Consider the following 19298-nt stretch of genomic DNA (forward strand, 5'->3'; position numbering starts at 1 on the left):
GGAAGGAAACACAAGACGGTGGGAAGGGAGGGACATGGGCACCTGTCCCCCAGCTCTGCCACCACTCTGAAGAGGCTGCCAGAGCTCCTGCTCTCCCAAGGGGCACTGGAGCCTCAGGGTGCTATGGCCAGGGCAGCCAGCACGGACAGAGGGACCTCACCGCTAAAGTTGCCTTGGGCCAAAAGCATGCTTAGAGGAGGGGACCTCCTGTTCCCAGGGGGAGACATCCCAATCTATTGGAAATGAGGGGCCCATCCATCACTCCCACCTTCCCACGGGGAAGTTTTCAATATCCAGTGTTCAGCGAGAGCCTCCTAGATGTTGGGCAGGAGCCCCAGATTTGCTAGATCCTTCCACATCCTCCACAGAGACACCATCCTTCTTGGGGTCAGACTCTCTCTAGGAGGCACTTTCTCTGCCAGCACCCAGACAGCTCCCTCAGCCACCAGAACCACCAGGGTCCTGGTATCTCCAGATGCCAAGCGCATGCTCAGCAGCTCAGGCACGCTCCTGCTCACTCACCCTATCGGCATCATACTTGTGCACCATGGTGCACGCCCACTTGCCCAATACCCGCTCACCAACATGTGTCCAGCCACAAACTGCCCCACCTGCACCCACCACAGGCATCTACACGCAGATGGGCACACCCAGGCCCAGCCAGGACCCAGGTCACCCAGACGCCACCCTGACTCACCATTTTGCAGTCTCAGATGCCATATGGACAGACAGCACACTGTGCCGTGTAGACACATCATGTACATTTAAGGACACCTCCCACCCCCCAAGAGATCGCAGTGCATCCAGAGGCTACCTCAAGTGCCAGGTCAATCCATCTCCAGCTTAGAGTGTGAGACAGTGGGGACCCCATTTGCCTTTCCTGAATCCAGCTACACCTCAGGGAAGCAACTTCCTTGGCCTCTCTCCTGCTTTGCCAGGTTCAGGGCTTCCTTGCTAAAGTGCTCGAATTCCTTTTTGAAATAGAGGGATGGGTATAAACCTCAAGGCACCTCCACTCTGACTGTTGTTTAATCAAAAGGTGATGCCAAGGACAGAGCACCCTCAGCCTCTGCTCTACCTCTACAGGTGCTCAGGGGGAGGAGCCATGTGCCTTTGACCCTCTTCCACCTGCTGCGAAAGGTGAAGCCGGGGCCACTGGGCTCCAGGGCTCAACCCTCACGTTATGGGTTAATTACTCTACTGCCTAGCAAGCTGACAGAGAACAAACAGACAAATCTGCATCATATTATTCCTCTCCCTGGGGACACCAGGTTAGGACCAGAGAGCCTCTGGAGGGTCGAGGCCCAAGCGGAGGTGGGAGAAGGCAGGAGACCCCGCAGATTTCCTGCCTGACCTGGGAAGCCAGATCAGATACCACAGGCATCTTTCAGAATTTGTCCCTGTTGTCTCACCTGAACCCTCCCACTAGAGCAGATCCAGGAAGTCAGAGCACAGGCTGGAAAGCAAGCAATAAAGTCTCCCCTTCCATCTGCAAGACTGGAAGCCTCCAACCTTCTCTTCACAAGTAAACCACCCGTCCATTGAAGTGACGAGGGGTAAGCTGGGCACCAGGCCCACTGGGTGCTGTGGGAGACGCCAACCGGCTGAGTGCCACTGCCCCCAACAACTGTACACATCACCCCCCACCCTCAGACAGTCTGCGAGGGCTCGGTGGCCAGTGCTTACTCAGTTCTCAGGGTCCCCTTGTCAGGTTCCTCTCTCTCACTTCACAACGAGGAAGAGGAGGTTCGGGAAGAGTACCTTGCCCAGATCAGAGCACTTGTCCTCCAGACAAGTGGAGGATTCTCATTTCAAGGGTGGGGGTTCTCAGCACAGACCCCCTTCTTTCCTGTACACCCTGCTGCCCTAAAGGAAATGCTGACTCTGCCACTAAGGCATCCCTGTGTCGTCCAGCCACTGGGCCAGAGCCTCTGTTGTCCTCCTCTCAAGTCTGTGAGAGAGGAAGACTGGAGCAGCCCTCCTCCTGGGTGAAGCACAGAGACCCTGGGCACCATCCCCCGCCCCGGGAGGCCCCACACCAGGAGATCCAAAGGGACTCTTCCCCAGGGTGGGGAAGGGAACGGGAGGGATGGATGGCAGGGAACTGAGCTGCTCCAGGGCCACAGAGGCCCATGGCTGGGCAGAGGTCCCACAGTTCTGAAAGAACCTCTAGGGGCCCTACCTTCTCACACTTTAGCTGGGTACAGAGTCCTCCCAACCCCTGCCACAGAGAAACTGGAAGTTCTCCCTATCTCAGGAATGCCATCCAGCCAGGGCTTGGATACCTCCAGGAATGGAGAACTCATTACATCTGAGTCACTGATCATCGTGTGGGGTTATTCCTTCCCTAAAATGAGCCAGCATCTATGCCCATGGCCCTCAGAGGGATCTGGGGCAGGTCATGACCTCTCCCTTCAGAGCAGGATGGGGGCTTTGGAACCTGAATCTCCTCTTCTGAACCCAACACTTTAGGTCCTTCCTTCATGGCCTGGTTTTAGCCCCCCAGCCATCTGCCCTCTGTTGGGTGACCTCCATGTTGTTACCACTCTTCCTCGTTGGTGGCCTTCAAAACTGCTCCAATGGTGTGATGAGGTCTGAGCAATCCAGATGACCCCTCTCTGCTTCTGCCTCAGCAGCCCTCCCCCTGCTCCCAGCATGTGTGCCGGGGTAACAAATACCCAGGACACACCCAGCCCTGCTCTGGGACCAGAACACACTTGACTCCTGCTGCTAAATCTCAGGCCTCCTCTGACCTCAAACTTTGGAGGCCAACTTGATTCCTCTTGCCTGGGATGGATGACTCTTCTGGCAAGGTCAGCTGAAGCTGCCTGCTCCTTCCAGGCACTTCCATCTGTCTTCTGGTGCCTGGCCTTGCTAATATGATTCAAGGACTCTGCTCCGGGGCTTAGCCCCCTCCCAGCACCTCTATCCCCTACAGCCCCAGTAAGGCAGATCCGAGACCTAGGCACCCAAGGGTGTACTCAAGAGTCTACCCCGGGCAGCCTGCTCTGCCTATAAGTCTCTGGTTAGTGCCCTGAGGCCCTTGATGCCCTGTCCGGCAGCCAGCCCATCTCAGGAGCATGCCTAACCACTCTGAGGACTGGAAAATCACAACCCGCAATATACTATCTGATGCATATTAACTACACAGTGCTTCCTTCTATTCTGCTTCCTCCTCCCCACTGCTGACCCTGCCCTACTGCCAGGGGGGTCCCAGGCTTGGAAGGAGAGGCTCCCTCACCCCCAGCTGCTTCCCTGCACTGTGCCCCATATCTGCATCCCATGCTCGTGCGGTGGCTAATTCTGGCATCTCATCAGACAGTAATTATGGGGGAATCAGCAGTGCTGTCATCTCTGCAGCTCGGCACCTGTCACCATGCCACCATCCCCAAGCTGCTGGGATGGGACCGGAAGCTGAGGGAGGAGGGGTGTGCTGGGGTGATGGGCATCCGCTCCCTCCCTGCCTCTGCAGCCCTCAACTTCTTCAACCCTACCACCCCACAAGCATGGGGCACATATTGACCGGGTGGCCACTGGCCGTCGAGGGCAGGTACCGAGAGTGTGTGTCATGCGTCCCGCGCACACATGCTCACGACCAAACAGAGCAGGAATAGCACAAGAACCCAAGGTTCAAATCTTGCTTAGGCCCTCTCATATGTGTGTGCTCTTGAATAAGTCATTTTACTTCCCTGGATGTCAGATTCCCCAAAAGCAAAATGGGGGAAACAGTGCCTACCCTTGGGAAGATGGGAAGAATTAAACATGTGAAGAACCTAGCCCCATGCTTAGCACGTGTACAATCATGTATTCACTCAACAAACAATTAGGAGGCACCTATTCTGTGTCGCCATCACCAATGCACCATAGTTTGGCAAGGATCACGCTGGGGCCACACTAGGCACAGGTATTTTGTCCAGCTGGTGCTGTGCTGTTTCGTTTTTTTGAATTTTAATATCTTTAAGGAGCTCATGCACTGTCCCTCACCATGGTTCCCACCATTCTATTGTCCTCATCCTCAGCTTCAAGGCTTCATGCATTTCCTGCCCCTGAAGAGCAAAAGTGGACCAGCAGGTTCGGCTGCGTCCAGAACCAATGGCCAGAAGACACATGACAGTATGGTGGGAGAGTTCAGAAGGTCAAGCCTGGAGGTGGTCCTGGAGGAGCATCTCAGGGAGGCGCAGAAGTGGAGGTGACAAGGGGGGACATCCCGGAAGATGAGCCACTAAAAACAAAGGTTCACAGAGGAGACAGGCCAGCCCCAGGGGGAGCTGCTGGAGACACAGACTTCTAAGGGGGGGGTCCTTCCTGGTGTTGGATCTCCAGGCCCCAGGCATGCCCCATCCTCCAGGATGGTTTACTAGGTGGGCCTCACCGACGAAGTCACAGTGTGAAACCACCTTACAACCAAGCAGCACATGCTGTCACAACCAGGTCACTGAGTCACTTCCCTGGCCCTGTGGCCCATTCCCCACAAGGAGAGGAATTCTGCTCTGAACCAAAAGGAGGTTGGGAAATGGGAACATGCTAACCTCCAGACCCCTCCCCAACCTTCTCCCACTCTAGGCTCCCCTGGGGCGGAACCAAGAATGGGGTTGGGGCAGGAAGGTGGAGATAAACCTCAGAGCCAATTCTCATGAACTCTGGAGGAACCCCACTCGCAGGGCCTCAGAGAGTGAGGTAAAGTGTACCTCTCTGCCTACAGCATGAGAGACCGAAGCTAGAGTCCTTTAGGTGGAGGGGGAGTAGGGCAGTATGGAGGCTGCCATAATGGATTATCTGTGTGACCTTGGGCATGTTGCTTGACCTCTCTGGTCTGTCTCCTCCCCCATAAAACAATAGCATTGTTTTACTAGCACATGCACAGAGCTTAACCCAGCCTATGGCTCCTGTATTATCAAGTAAACATTCAGTAAATATTGGTCATTAGTATTTTCATTTTTACATAGGATGATTTTTCCCCCAAAACTCAGCAAGGACTAAATGAGCCCCCCACCTTGCCAGGCCCCCACTCCCTTGCAACTCAGAGCCCACAAAGGGAGCTCAGAGTACTCTTGTAAGTGAAACCCTAGTCAATGTTGAGGCACTGACCTCCACGGATGCCCCCCACCCATCCCCACCCCTAATAATCCTTCACTGTACTCTTCCAAAAACCATCCAACCTATCTTATTCTGCTCTGGGTGGATAGGCAGGACCGGGTTGCTTCCCTTCTTTACAGATACAGGAAGTCTTGGAAGATATTGAGCTCCCTGCCTCTGGGAGTATTCCAGAAAAGGGTGGGTGAGAAAGGAGAGCATTCAGGCCCCCTTCCTGGTTCCCTGCCCCAAGCCCACCGGGGAGGCTGAGGCTCAGCCCTTCTGCTAGGGGTACCGGGGAAGGGGGGTTGGCCCGAGTGACCAGGACAGGGGGGAGGAGGGTGGGCAGAGGGGAAGGGCTGCCGTCTCAAGTGCTCCTGCCTCCTTCTGGCAGCAGCCACTGGGCAGGGGAGGGAGGGGAGCAGCCCCGTTGCTCTTTTAGGAAAACGGTAATTTTAATTAAGAGGCAGACAAACGAGCGAGCGCTCTGCAGATTGTCTCGGAGCAAAGTTATTAAAAAGCCATCAAGGCAGCAGCAGCAGCCACAGTGGCAAGGAGGGCTGCCTCCCCCAGCTGCCTGCCCAGATTGGGGCTGAAGCATCCTTCAGAGAGATGGAAAAGGGCTGGAGGATGTGAGTCTTCAAACAGCCACGGTGGGGATCCTGCAGCCCCACTTCTCAGGTGGGGGGACAGAGAAGGACCCAGACAACACTGGGCTCAGGCTGCCCTGGGGTGGGAGGGGTGTGAGCAGAAAGGCAACCAGCAATGGGGCACAGTCCCTGCTGTAGGCCAGGCTCTGGACCAGCTGCTGCTTTTCTTGTACTCTTCTCATTACCCTGCCATTTCTGTTTTGAATTTACACTCCTCCCCCCTTTTTTAAGTAAGTTCCACACCCAACGTGGGGCCTGAGATAAAAAATCACATGCTCTATTGACTGAGCCAGCCAGATGCCTGACAACCCTGCCATTTTACAGGCAGGAACACGGAGGCTCAGAGAAAAGCATCTGGTCCAGGCCCACAGAGCTAGGAAATGGCTTAAATGAGGATTTGAGCCCAAATCAGGTGGTCTCAGGTCCAGGGCCCCAAGTTGCTGGTCCTGGGCACAGACTTAGGCGGTTGGGTCACTGAGGCCCTGTGAAGTGGCCTTGGCACTGGTCCAACCATGCTGCCCACAGTCCCCAAGATCACCAAGGACTTGGAGCCTCGATTACTGCCTACTTGGTGGGGTCACACGATGTAAAGAGGTGCCATCGGGTCAAGGAACACTCTACAAGGACTTAAAGTACAGAGCAGCTGCCAGCAGAGGAGCAGGAGTGGACAGGGGCCTCGGAAGACACAGAGTCACAGTCCTGGAGTGGGAGCAGTATTCTGCAAGCAGCTGGCCGGGCCACAGCCCAGGCTCCGTGGCTGGTGAACTTAACCAACTCCTTACCCTCTATTTGCTCAGCACTTCAGCAATGGAAGAACTTTTATCTGCCTTGGTCATTGTTGGGACTCAGACCTTAGCCCAGTGCCTGGCACAGAGGAGGTATTCAATAAATCTTTATTGATGAACAATATGAACAAAAGAATGAACGAATGAATGATTGAATTACTGAATAAATGAAATAAGATCACAGGTTTGCTAGTGCCTATAAACTAAACAGAGCTGTACTGAGGTGGGATATGATCCCATGTCCCATCCCCCACCCTCTGGCCTCCACTGGAACACAGGCTTCCCTCCATAAGAAGGGCTCCCTGCTCCTGATCCCCTCCCCCTCTCCCCCCCACCAGTCCCCTCAGCAGAGGGCTCCTGCCTCCTCCCCCCCTTCCCACCCCCAACTACACAGAGGCTTTGCAGCCAGCACACATATGTACATGCACACACATACTAACTCACATGCACACATAGACACATTCTCCGCCAGGCAAGTTGCCCTCCCCAGAGTCAAGTCTCTGCTGTCCCCTCCCCTGGCAAAGGCCTGGGCCCACCAGGGATAGCCCCCCTCCCCCATTTCTGGCCCTCTAGGCTGGGGAGAGGCATTTGGCTAAGAAGCAGTGGGAGGCAGGATGGCGAGGGGAAGCCTCCCTCCTGGCTTACCAACCTGGAGACTTTAAACAGAGGGAACAGAGTCCTGGAGCCTTCCCTCCCGCTGCACGCTGGAGCCCTGGGTGAGGGACAGGAAAGGAGGAAAGTCGTGAATGAATGCCCAGTCAGAGAAGAGGAACTGGAGAGAACAAGGGGCCCAGGGTGGGGCTCCCAGAGTGGGCTGGGCTGGGGCACGGGCCTTGGGCCACAGGGTTGGAGCAGGGTTAGGGACAGGGCAAGGCAGCGCCTTAGGAGCCATCCCTTTAGGGAATACTGGGGGCTGGGGGGCAGGTAGGATAGAGACTGGGTGTTGGAGGAAGAGCAGGGGCTGAAGGGGAAGAGACACTGGTGGGAGACAGACAGGAGGACAGACAGCAGGACAACACAAAAAACATGAAGTCCCCAGAATGAGGTCCCCAGGACAGACAGCAGGCAGGCCTGCTTCTCCTCCCAGAAATGGGGGCAGGCCTTTTACTGGAGTGCCAAATAAGATCCCAAATGATAGCACCTTGGAGGGTCCATCTGTGTCCCCCAACCAAGGTCGCCCAACATTGAAAGGCTGGTGGGCTCAGAGTCAGAGGGTCCTGACAGCCCTCTCCCAGCGTGAGAGCCCCATCTGCTCCACTCACCCCCTAACCCTGAGGAAGCCCCCCACCTCCCCTGCCTGTAACGGAGGAACACCCAACAAGCACTCACACACTCTCGCTGTGATAAGAGCTATGTAGGAAAATGGCACCCCTGTCCCAAATTGCCTGAGGCTCTATACCTCCTCACCCACCAGTGCCAGGGCAGGGCCCCTCTCCGTGGTCCATTCTGGTCCACTCTGCAGGGAAGTCCTTCTCACTCTACCCTTTTCCCCTCGTGCTACAGTATCTACCCATTGCCTTTCATCCTGGGGCATGCAGCATTAACACCCTTGCTGCCCAGAGACACTGTGGCCTCTACCCTATTGAGCACAGCCTTCACTAGGCTGGCTCAGACCCATCCATACCCACATCACGTCTGGCTGCAAGAGTTCTCAGAGCCCCCTGCCAATCTCATGGTTCCAATTTTCCCACCGATTACCCAAGACGCAGGCATCCCAGGGAGAAGCAGCTGTTGTACCCAGATGTGGGGACGTTGACTGAAGGAAGAAATCAAGAATGCTCCCTAACCAATCTAGCCCCAGAGGGCTTCCGGGACAAGGCAGTGTGGTTTGGGATAGGGCATGGAAGGGACAGATGGAAAGGGGCACAGAGTCCAGGAGAGTGAAGACTCAGGAGGTCTACCTTCCTTCTCACCACCAGCCTTGAGTGGCAGCTGCAGGGACCCAGCCCCAGATAAACTGAGGTGAGCATCTGGGTTTAAAAAAAAAAAAACTAAAGAGGGAACCTGTAAGCATCTGCCTTCAGCTCAGGTCATGATCCCAGAGTCCTGGGATCGAGCCCCGCATCACATCGCAGCCCATCCCATCCGGCTCCCTGCTCAGGGGGGAGTCTGCTTCTCCCTCTCCCACTGCCCACTGCTCATGTTCTCTCTTGCGATCTCTCTCTCTCTCTCTCTCTCAAATAAATAAATAAAGTCTTAAAAAATATATACAAACACAATACCTATATAAAAAATAAAATTTAAAAGCTAAAGAGGGTATTCTCACATATGCCCTTCCTCCAGGAAGAGTGGTTCCCTGTTCGGTCATTCCTTGGACAGTGAGGAGGACAAAGACAAAGAAATTACTATTTCTTGAAGGTCCCTAGTGTGCTAGGAAAGTTACCTAAATTTCCCCATTTACTCCCGGCACCCACCCCGCAAGGAAAACGCTGCTATGGGCCCCAGTTTACAGAATAGGAAAATGAGCTTCAGAGGCGAAGTGACTTGCCCCAAACCAACACATCCATCTGACTCCAGAGCCCGAGCCCGAGCGCTTGACTCCTGAGCCAAGCTGCCTCCCGTCTCACCTCCTCCGGCTTTGGCTGTCTCCCCTCTTTCCAGCCCAAGCTCCAGGATAAGTTATTTCTGAAGGACAGTAAGTGGAAGAGAAGGCTTTGCTTCTGTCTCCTTCTGCCTCATCCTAGGGGTGGGAGGCAGAAGATTCTAACTCTGGGCTGTGGAGGGACCAGGGAGCAGGGGAGGGGATGAGCTGTGGGGTGCAGGAGGAGCTGGACTAGGACCTCCCGAGCTTCATCTTTAAGTGCCATCCTGCCCCCTGGTGGGGGGGGGGGGGGCTCCTTTCCTGCTCTCTCACCTCCTCCATGGAAGAGCATCAGGAAGCCACTCACAGCCCCCTTCTCCTTCTAACTTCCAGAAATCCCCCAGCACTCAGGCTAGGGAGAGCCTTAAAGGTCAAGGCCAGCGATGTGACAATCTATGTCATCCTACCAGCCCTCACTTTCTCACTTGGAAAGAGGTTGGGACAAGAAAGGGGGCTCAGCAGGCCTGCCCAGCCACCGGGTGGGGGCGGAGAGGGCAGGGGGGCGGGAGAAGGACTGAATCCTTCTCTGAAAGGGCTTCAGCGAGCCGTGGAATGCCTTCCCAAGGAGATGGAATCGTTAATTCTTCCCCAATGAGGCAGATGCTGGGGCCTAGAGTGAGGCCACAGATGCCCGCTGTGTCTGCAATTATCACTCGCCCTGGGGATGTGGGCAGCCGGCAGGGTACCCTCCCACAACCACCTCCTCTGCTCTGCACAAATATCTCTAGCTAGGCCTCTCCATAGCGGTCTCTGGGTTTGGGCTTCTCAGTGGGGTCTCTGGGTCTTGAGGCCTCCCTGTGGACCCCTGGGTCTGGGGTCTCCAGCAGGCTCTGTGGCTGGGGTGGAAAAGAAGCCAGTGTGGGGGAATGGGGACGTTGGCGGCGGTGAGGCAGGCAGGCTGGTGAAAACCCAGTTCCCTCCCAGTCTTACAGGACTCCACGCCGGGACATGCAGACAACTGGGCCAGGTGGTGGAGGCTACCGGGAACCAGAAAAAGGTTGTGGGGGATGAGGAGCCACCCGCGGGCAGTGCCTCCGAGGAGGAAGATGCGGACTGGATTCTAGCCCCTGACTGGAATGGAACGTAGCAAAGCCAGTTCTGCAGGGAAGGGAGAACAGTGAGTCTCCTCTGAATCAGACAGCTGAAGCCTGTAGCCACCCGCTTATCCATCCTCTGGGCTGAGGGGGTAGATTTGGGCAAAATGTGCCTTTGGAGCACAAGGGACTGTTTTTGTTTGTAAGGTGTGTGTGTGTGCGTGCGTGCCTGCCTGCCTGCCCTTGCACGCATGTGCCAATATTCTCTTGAGCCAAATCTCCATTTTTCCCCCGGTTCAACCGGAGCTTGGAAATATCCTTCCCACCCTCTCTGTGGTGAGGCATGTATTATCTCAGGGGAGGGGAACTAGGTAGAACTTGAGACAGCTGGAAGAGACCTTACAGGTTCTCTAGTGCCACCCTCTCTTCTCCTATCAAGGACATGAAGACCAGAGCAGGCAACTAACTTGCCCAAGGTCACACAGCAGTAGGGAAGGCAGGCAACCTGATCCCAGTCCAATGCTTGCTCTTTCCACTGCACTCCACCTCTCTGTGCTGGGGGATCAAAGAGTGACTACCCAGTCCACTTCTCCCCAGCAGGGCTGGGCCCCTCTCCATCATGGACCCCTGTACCCTGCCAACCACAACAGCCACAAGGTGTTAAACTGGACCTATCAAGCTCCTCAGGATGGCCCAAAGGTCATCTCAAAGGTCATGCCAACCAGTCCCCTGCCCTTAGGTACAACACCAGCCTCCTCACGCTCACACACACCTATCACGAGGTCTAAGACAACGCCAGAGCTCCCTACCTTGGAGTGTTCCCTCTCCCTTCACACGCTGGGAGGTTTTCTTTCCCATCTAACCTCTATTCCTCCTACTGCAGCGTGGGCCTGTTTCCTTTCAAGCTGTCCTGGGCAAAGATAGGGGGAAAGGGAGAAGAATACTTTCTCACCCCCAAAGCCTTCTGTCTGCCCGCCCGCAATAGAGCGGATGAGGGCAGGGTGTCCCCGGGTGGCTGGGCCCTGAGCCCAGTGCGTGCGTGAGGCATGAGGAGTGCGCTGGGGGAGCAGCAGCCTGAGTGTGGGAGAAACAGCTCTTCTGGGAACTGTCCCTCCAACTCCTCATCCCCTGCAAAATCCTAAGTCTCAAGGTTAGGGAAGGGTCTTTTCTGGTTTCAGAGACATTTGTTCTCTTCGCCACACCATTTATTGAGTGTTTAATATGTATCAAGTGACGTGCTGGACATTTTCATCTATGATTACATTTAATCTTCGAGGCAATCCCATGGTCAGAAATGAATCTGCCCCCTGGGGATTCTCTAAGACTAAATCTAACCTTGATCCCTTTGCTCCATTTCCTCCGGCCCAGTCTTCCTTGGCAGTGGAGGCCATCTTTGCTTCTGTCTTCAGATAATCTCACCACTATGCAGTGGCCCCAAATTATCTACTCTAGGCTGCCAACCTTTACCCCAGCTTTGCCCCAGGTGATGGGCATTATAGGGGTGAAAGCAACAGAGGCAGGACTGGGGGCTGGGATCCATGACACTGGCCCATACCAGACAGAGCACAGGCCAGGAGGCAGGCAAGGAGGCTCTGGGGGTAGTCCCCAGGAGATAAGGGGTGAGGACAGAACCAGGGGCAGCAGATTCTCTCTTGCTGATGATATCTGTGACCCTCTTAGGGAGCACCGATGGGGCTTCACCTTCTGTGTGGTAACTAGACAGGCCCCAGAGATGCAATGAGCTAGTCCTCACTGTGACCAGCTCTCAGGTCCGAGTTGCAACCCACAAACACCCAGAGCCCAGGGGCCTGAGCAGAAGCGGGCAGGGCTACAAGACAGTGTGACCTGCCCTGGGCTGTGGCGGGGAGCTGACACCAGTGGAGGGACTCTTACACTTAATTAAGCTCCTTGGCTTCTAGAGGGTGCTCCGGCCCTGGGAATGGAGGAGGAAGACCCCCACACCAGCTTCCATGGGGTTTCACACATTCCATGGAAGCCACAGGCAACTTTAGTAAATTCACACAGTACTTGGCTTCCCTGTTTGGGCCTTTCGCAGTAGGGGTGATGAGGGTAGGGATCCCCTCCATTGGTGCTACCCCCCAGCCTGCTTCAAGCGTTTCTGGAAGCCAGGGGCCAGACCATCTCCCCAGGAAACACTCAGGCCTCAGCTTCCACCCCCACTAGGAGATGCTAGCAGTGAAAGCATGGGCCAATGGGCAAGGGAAGTCGGAATGGTGGGTGGGACTCTGGTCCTTGTGGGTGGCACCTTCCCCCTTCAAGCAGGCACCATTAATATATGCAAAGCATATGCAAATCACCCAGAAGAGAGACACAACATCCACGGAATGTCAGAAGAGACCTTGGAGATGATCCAGCCCACGCCCCCTCATTTCACAGGTGAGGAAAGAGGCCCGCAGCAGGCAGGGACTTGCTCAAGGTCACTCGGACATTTGGGTGCTGAGGAAGAATTGGAAAGAGGTCTCTTTACTCAGAGTCTAGTGCTCTTTCCATGATGGTCCTGTCTTTTATATGGGAGGTCGACAAGATGGCAAAGGGGGCATGGGGCCTGGATGGGGGCTCGAGGAAGGCCTACCAAGACACCAGGGGAGATGGGCAGGAAGAGGGCCCAAGGCTTCTCGGACCCCTCCCTCTCCACCTCTGAGCCTGGAACCAGTATGCTGGATGTGAAGGCGGCAGCGATGCCTGGGTCTGTGGGTCAGAGGGGTGGAGGGGCCGAGGCCAGAGGCGCTGGTTTCCAGCAGCCAAGCAGCAGAAGGCGGCAGGAGAACTGGAGTGTCAGAAGCCCAATGTCAGGGCAAGGTGCCCGCTGTGGTGCGGGGAGGGGGATGACGCCCTCGCTACACACACACATCTCCAAGTGCTCAGCAGCCCCCTTCCGCTGGGACTCTGATGACTATGGCACCTGACAGACCGTAACAGTCAACCCAGACCTGTCTCTTCTGTGGCTGCAGCTGCCCTCCACCCCCCAACTTGGCTTCTCAACCTTCCAGACAGTCCTAGAAAGCGGGACTAATGCTGGGGGGGAGGAAGACAGGCAGATGGGAGGGGGGCAGACTGTGAGAAAAGAAGAGACAAGGTGGAGAGAGAGAGAGAAGGAGAGAGAGAGAATCAAGTGCAGAGCAGAAACTGAGAGGCTGAGAGAAGGTAAGCCAGGGGGAAGAAGTAGGGGAGCTGAGGGGCAGGGGTGGGGGGCAGGTGGGAGCAGCGGAGCAGAGAGAGAGGGGGTTCCCGGCCGCTGGCACCAAAGGACAAAGCTAGAGCCTGGGTATCAGGCATAGGAGCCCCATCGAGGCCTCAAGACTGTCTGGCAGGAGTTGGGGCCCAAGCCCCTGCCCTCTGCCCACCTCCCCAGCATTTCCGGGGGCTGCCAGGAAATCAGCCCCTCCTCCTCTGCCTGCCTGCCTCTCTCTCTCTCCCTTGGGGCAGCAGCCAAATCCAAAGCCTTCATCTCTGCTTTTCAGAGCTGGGAATGAAAGAAGGGGAAGCGAGTGCAGCCCTCAAACCCGCTGACGGCCAGATTTTTATTATCTTTGCTCGAATGGGCCCTAGGAAGCCAACAAGGGATTCTTCAAAGAGCATCTGAGTGGCTCATTGAAGCCTGCACCTGCACCAGCCCACCCACGACAGGCAGTCGGGGCATGGGGGGCACAAGCTGTCCCCCACCTCCCAAGCCCAGAGACCAGAATCGAGGCTGCCAGGAGCCTCACCTTCATTCAGCCCTCTGTGCCTAGGCAGGGGTCCCTCCATGAGGCAGCCAGGTTCCAAGGCCACACCCAGGCCTGCTGGGCCTCGGAGGTAGTCTCTGTCCCTCTCTGGGCCTCGAGGACACAAGCAAAGGAAGAAATTGGATCTCCTTGCCAGTGCTAGAGGAGATAAGTGCTTGGGATTCCTCGAAAGAGAAGCTTTTATGGCAAGCCCTAGGTCTTTCCCCTGAACTCTCTGCCTGCCCCACAGGCACCCCTCTGCTGCCTCCGGACTCCCCTTCACAGGACCCCACCCAACCACAGCTGCCCCTCCATTCCAGAGCCCCAGGCCCACCAATCAGCATGACCTCCCTCCATCCAGATCCTCAACAGAAGCTCTCTTCTTTCCCCAAGACCTGACCTGGAGTGGGGGTGGGGCTCAAGCAGACCTGGTACTTCAAAGAGCCCAGCCTCCTCCCTAAGCTTGGGTTTTGTCAAAGAAAGCCAAGGTTGGCACTGGGCAGACAATAGCCATGCCACCCCTGCCCCCCAGCTCTGACCACACTGTTGAGATCGATGCCCGCAGCCAAAGAAGGGATCAATGGTTCTAATTAAACCTTTTTTCCAGGGTGGGTCCCTGGCCAGAGAGAGAGAGAAAGAGAGAGCGTCTGAGGCTCTGCATCCCAGCACCCAAAGCTGTACCCTGTACATCTTTAAGAAACCTGGAGCTCAGCAGGAATCAGACCACAAAGACCCCAGACACCACCCCCCACCATTAGACAAGGAGGCAAGTAGAAGGCCTGGGGTGAGGGCAGGCCTCCTGATGGCTCTATTCCCAGGGATCCTTCCCCTAGGAGAGTTCCCCTTCTCCATTCAGCACTGCCTGAGGACCACAGTTGCTTCTTCCAGCTCCCCAGACCCACATCTCCATCCCAGCCCTGAGGGTCATCATAGAGAATCAGCCATCATGGTAAGGGCGGAAGGGACAGGGCGGCGGTGGGGGGGGGGGCACTGGACAAAGACCCTCTTGTCCCCAAGGCACGGTGGCAAGAAGCCAGGGCAAAGCCTTTGCACTCGCTGCCAATGGTGCCTGGGTGCCAGGCAGTCTGGGTGGAGGGGGGGGATCTTATTCTTGCAGCCCCCTTCCCTTACACCCCGAGCCCTCACCCCCAAGTCCTGCTTTTACACCAGGCCACCAGAAAAGTCTCTGCCCCAACAACTCTTAGCTCACCTGGAGCCCTCCTTCCTACGTGGATGCCAGGCCCTGACACTTCCTCGCAGTGGCCCCAACACCAACCAGAACCAGCAAAAGCCCTCATGCATAAACTCAAAACTGTCCCCCACATACATACACACACACAGCCATGCCAGAGAAACCACCACGACAGCTGCCACCAATAATGACAGAGCTTCATATTTTCATAGTGACAGTCTCCATCAAATGCATCATCAATTCTTTAAAACCAGCCAGAAGGATAGGAAAGCAAATGAGAGAAACTGAGGCATGAAGTTAGACAGCAAAGCAGTTGCCTCAAGGTCACCCAGCCAAAGATATCCAGGGTCGGGGAAGAAGGTATCCTACCCCGGCCCTCCCTCCTCCCCCCTCCCCCCACAAAGTGCTCAAACCCCACACCAAGAAACATTCAGACCTACAAGTCCCAAGTCTGGTCAGCTGTCCCCCACTCCCAGTCCTTATCTGTTACCCCTTCCCCCCAGATAACAGTAGCTCTGACATCTCTGAGAAGGCTTCATCCAGGAGCCCTCCACCACCGCCACCGCGGAGGGGGGGGGGCACTTCCCTTAAAGTTGGGGGCTGCAGGACCTCCTGCTTCCATAGTATTTGGAGAGAGGGAAAAACAGTCCGGGATCTCCTCCTTGCACAATTCTTGTTCCTGCTCACCTGGCTCCCCTCGGCCCCCGGGGTCCCTCGGTCCAGCCTCCTCCCTAGGAGATCGGGCGCTGCCCTCGGCTGTCCTCTCCCACCAGGCCAGGGCAAAGCGCCGGAGGCACTGCCAGGGCTGCATGAGGAGGGGTGGGGCGGGGGGGCTAGCACCGGTCGCCGCACACGCCCCGCCGGGCCCTGCCAGCCGAGCTGCGGAGGCACCCGGCCGGCCCCCTCTGCTTCCACCAGCATCCTGCTGCCCCCACCGACAGGACTCGGAGCTGGCCCGGGAGCTTCTGACGTAGCAGGGGGGTGCGTGGGAGGGGAGGGGGGGCTATGGCGCGTCCCCTCCCCAGCCCCGCCCTCTGCCCCTCAGCCTCGGGCGGTCCCTACCTCCTCACTCATCCTGTATGCTCTCCCCAGTTGGGGGCGCCCTCCCCTGCCCTCTGGCCTCCGCAGGGGGAGGGCTTAAGATCAAATAGCCCCTCCCCCAGCCCCTCCTTCTTATGGCCCCTCCCTACCCGCCAGCTGAGCGGGGAGCTGGTCCCCAGTTTCTGCAACTGCTGCCTAGGCTCTGAGGTCTCCAGGGCTAGGGCCTCGAGGTGAGGGGGGCGGGGAGGGGGAATACAGACTCGTATCCTGGCAACACAACCAACCCCAGAATGCACTCATCCCCTTCCTTCCCTGGGGGGCTGGCGCAAAGCGCCTACCACCACCGTCCAAGTGTGTTCACCCCATTCTGGGACCTGGGGGAAACAGAGGCCTTTGAGGCCCCCACCCCCTGCTTCTCCACTCCCCTCGCCTCCCCGCCACCGTCCCCCCACCCGCATCCTTCTCTTCCTCCACCACGAATGGACCACTCCCCTCCCCCACTCCCCTCACCATCCATCTCCCTTCCTCTTCTCCCCACCCCTCCTCCCTCCACACGTACCCCTTTAAATTTTCACCCTTCGGGCCCCCTCCCCCGGGCATCACGAGGCCCTCCCCGCTAGGTCGCCAGCCTTGCCAATCCCTGACCCCCTCTGGTCCCAGGACTCCTGTCGCCCGGGTCCTTCTCCCAAGCCCGCACGCCGCCGTCCCCTACCCCCCCAACACCTGCGCCCCGAGCATCCCTCGCCCCACCGGCCGCCGCCTCCCCGGCCCGGCCGCCGCCCCCGCCCCCGGCCGAGGGGAAAACACACAAAGAAAACAGAAATACCTTCCACTTAAGCATGGAGGCACATTAGGGAGGAGAGAGACAGGGACATGCCTTGGGACGGAGCGTTCCCCATCGGGCGGGGGCGCGGGGGGCGGGGGCCCCGGGCCGGCCTGCCTGGCGCTCGCCCTCTCGCCGCCTCGCGGGCTCCTCGCTCGGCCCCAGCCCCGGGGCGCGGTGCCAGGCGGGCGGGCCGGGGGCGCGGGCCCCGCCGGGGTGGACCAGCTGGGAGGGCGCCGGCGGCCGGGCGTGTGGGTGCGCGCGCGCGCGCGGGCGTGTCACCGAGTGTGCGAGAGCGAGAGTGTGTATGTGTGTGTGTGTGTGTGTGTGGGCGCGCGCGCGGGCCGGCGCGGGTGTGTCACTGCGGGCGGGAGCGCGCGCGGCGCGGGCACCCGCGTGTGGCCGGAACGTACAAAGGGCCGCCCGGGGTGGCGGGGAGCGGAGGGGGGGTGCGCTGCGCCTCGCGCTCTCCAGCTGCACGGCGGGATCCCGCGGCGCGCGGCCGGGCTGGGGGTGCGGGGCGCGCTCACGCTCCCCTCCCCATTCCACCTGCTTCTCCCACCCCAAGCAATGCTCGCACCACCAGCACAGAGACAAGCACCTAAGGCCCGGGACCGGTCTCGGAGCGGGGGGTTGCACCTCGAGGGTGGAGGACTTCTCGGTCTCCAAGCCCTGGCGCGCCCGGGGAAGGGAAGGGAAAGCATTCGGGGAGAAACCGGACCGTGAGAAGGGCCTGGGGGGGGGGGGTCACTTTTCAGCCAAGGTGACCTCTGAAAGCCACAGTCGCCCTAGTCAGGGAGAATCTGGACCCTCCTCGGCCTCTGCCGGGACGCCCCCGCCCCCTCTGCTGAGACTCGGCTGGGCCGCAGGGATCCGGTCCCCCGGCGCCCCCTGCTGGGCGGTCTCCTTGCCCCCAGCTGCGGTTGCGGCCCCTCCTGCAGGCGTGTGCTGGAACTGCAGAGGCCCGCGCTGGGAGTGAGGGGAGGCAGCTCCTCGTCTGTCAAGTAGGACCCGAAGGAGCGCGCTCCAGCCCCTTCTCACACCTCCCTTGGCTTTGCCGCGGCCACGTCCAAGGCAGCCTGCGCGGCGCCAGCTCTGCCCCACCCCTGCTTTTTTCCCACCCCGACCCCGTCCCCACACCGGCCTACCTGTTGGCTCCACAGACTTCAGCTCTGACTGGCGCTGACCCTGACCCCTCCTCCTGTCCCAGTTGCTGGCTTCCTCTCTCCCTCCGGTTCTCTGTCCTGTCCCTCCTCTCCCGAGCTTCTCTTGGGGAGGGGAAGGGGAACCGAGTCCTCTGCCACTTTTGTTTACTCCTGGCATTCCCTAAAGCCACTTTAGATGGAGCAGGAAAGGGGTACAGTACATCTCTTCACTCTAGGACACGAGGTGGAGTGGCAGGCAGACAGGAGAGGCAGGAGAGAAGACCCCACCCCAAGTGGCCCTAATGACAAACCGGTTTCCCCACTTCCTGGTCTACTAGGTTGCAACCTTAATCGAGGCTCTCCCATTTTCCTGCCCGCCCCCAGGCCTGCCCCTGAGCCAGCCTTATGCTTGGGTAGGGGCAAGTCCCAGATGCCCTTAGAGATTAATCTCCAGTTGCAGTAATTTAGGCCGTCCGGCCAGGGCAGGAGGAGGAGGGCCCCTTCCCAGCTCCAGCAGGATAGATCAGGAGGGCAGCCAAGAGCCATGTCTCAGACACACCGTCTGGGCACACGACCCCAGCAGTCGGCACCCTGACTTCTCCTGTCCTGGGCCAGCTGCCTCTCTCTCTGCCAACTGGACGGTGCCCATCTTTTGGCCTCTGAGCACACAGTGGGCATTCATCCAGCTCCCTGACTGGCTGTCTGCCCAGGATGGGCATGGGAGGCAGCAGGCCCTGTGTAGAGGAGGGGGCGGTGTGGGGAGGGGTGGCTTCCCCCCAGCTGCTGGGAAACAACCTCCTATGCCTTCCAGAGTCTACAGGCTGAGGACTCAAGCTTCTTGCTCCTCCATTCAGAAGTCTGACTCAACCACACAGACTCTGCCCTTCGTCTCCCTGTCAGGTTCCTCATAAGACAACGTCTCTTCCCTGCCCCACTTTGTGCCCACTTAAGGAGAGGGGATTCAGCAAGGACTTTACTCATATTCTCTAACGTAACCCTCTCAACAAACCTGAAGAAGAGGGCATCCTCGGCCCCATTTCAGAGATAAGGAGTTGAGACTCAAGGGTGCCTGGGTGGTTCAGTGGTTGAGCATCTGCCTTCAGCTCAGGGCGTGATCCCAGGGTCCTGAGATCAAGTCCCCCCTTGGGCACCCCGCAGGGAGCCTGTTTCTCCCTTTTCATGTCCCTGCCTCTCTCTCCATGTCTCTCATAAATAAATAAATAAAATCTTGAAAAAAAAAAAGATTTGA

General features: G+C 57.8%; 1 protein-coding gene across 11 annotated transcripts in view; it reads right to left on the minus strand.

Annotated features, from left to right (window-relative positions):
* Window positions 1-18311, minus strand: part of SRCIN1 (SRC kinase signaling inhibitor 1) — a 68404-nt gene extending 50093 nt beyond the window's left edge. For 5 of the 11 annotated variants that reach the window (XM_041726724.1, XM_041726722.1, XM_041726719.1 and 2 more), the window contains exons 1-2: window positions 18053-18311; window positions 7158-7220 (exon numbers count right to left, since the gene is read on the minus strand). In XM_041726724.1, the coding sequence (XP_041582658.1) occupies window positions 7158-7220; window positions 18053-18227 (238 nt within the window). In that variant the 5' untranslated portion in view covers window positions 18228-18311. Of the gene's footprint in view, window positions 1-7157; window positions 7221-15727; window positions 16008-18052 lie in introns of those variants that run through there. The other 6 variants (XM_041726726.1, XM_041726725.1, XM_041726721.1 and 3 more) reach the window with 5 other exon arrangements.
* Window positions 18312-19298: the final 987 nt, after the last annotated feature.

The sequence above is a fragment of the Vulpes lagopus genome, chromosome 12, assembly GCF_018345385.1.
Source record: "Vulpes lagopus strain Blue_001 chromosome 12, ASM1834538v1, whole genome shotgun sequence".
Taxonomy (NCBI): Eukaryota; Metazoa; Chordata; class Mammalia; order Carnivora; family Canidae; genus Vulpes; species Vulpes lagopus.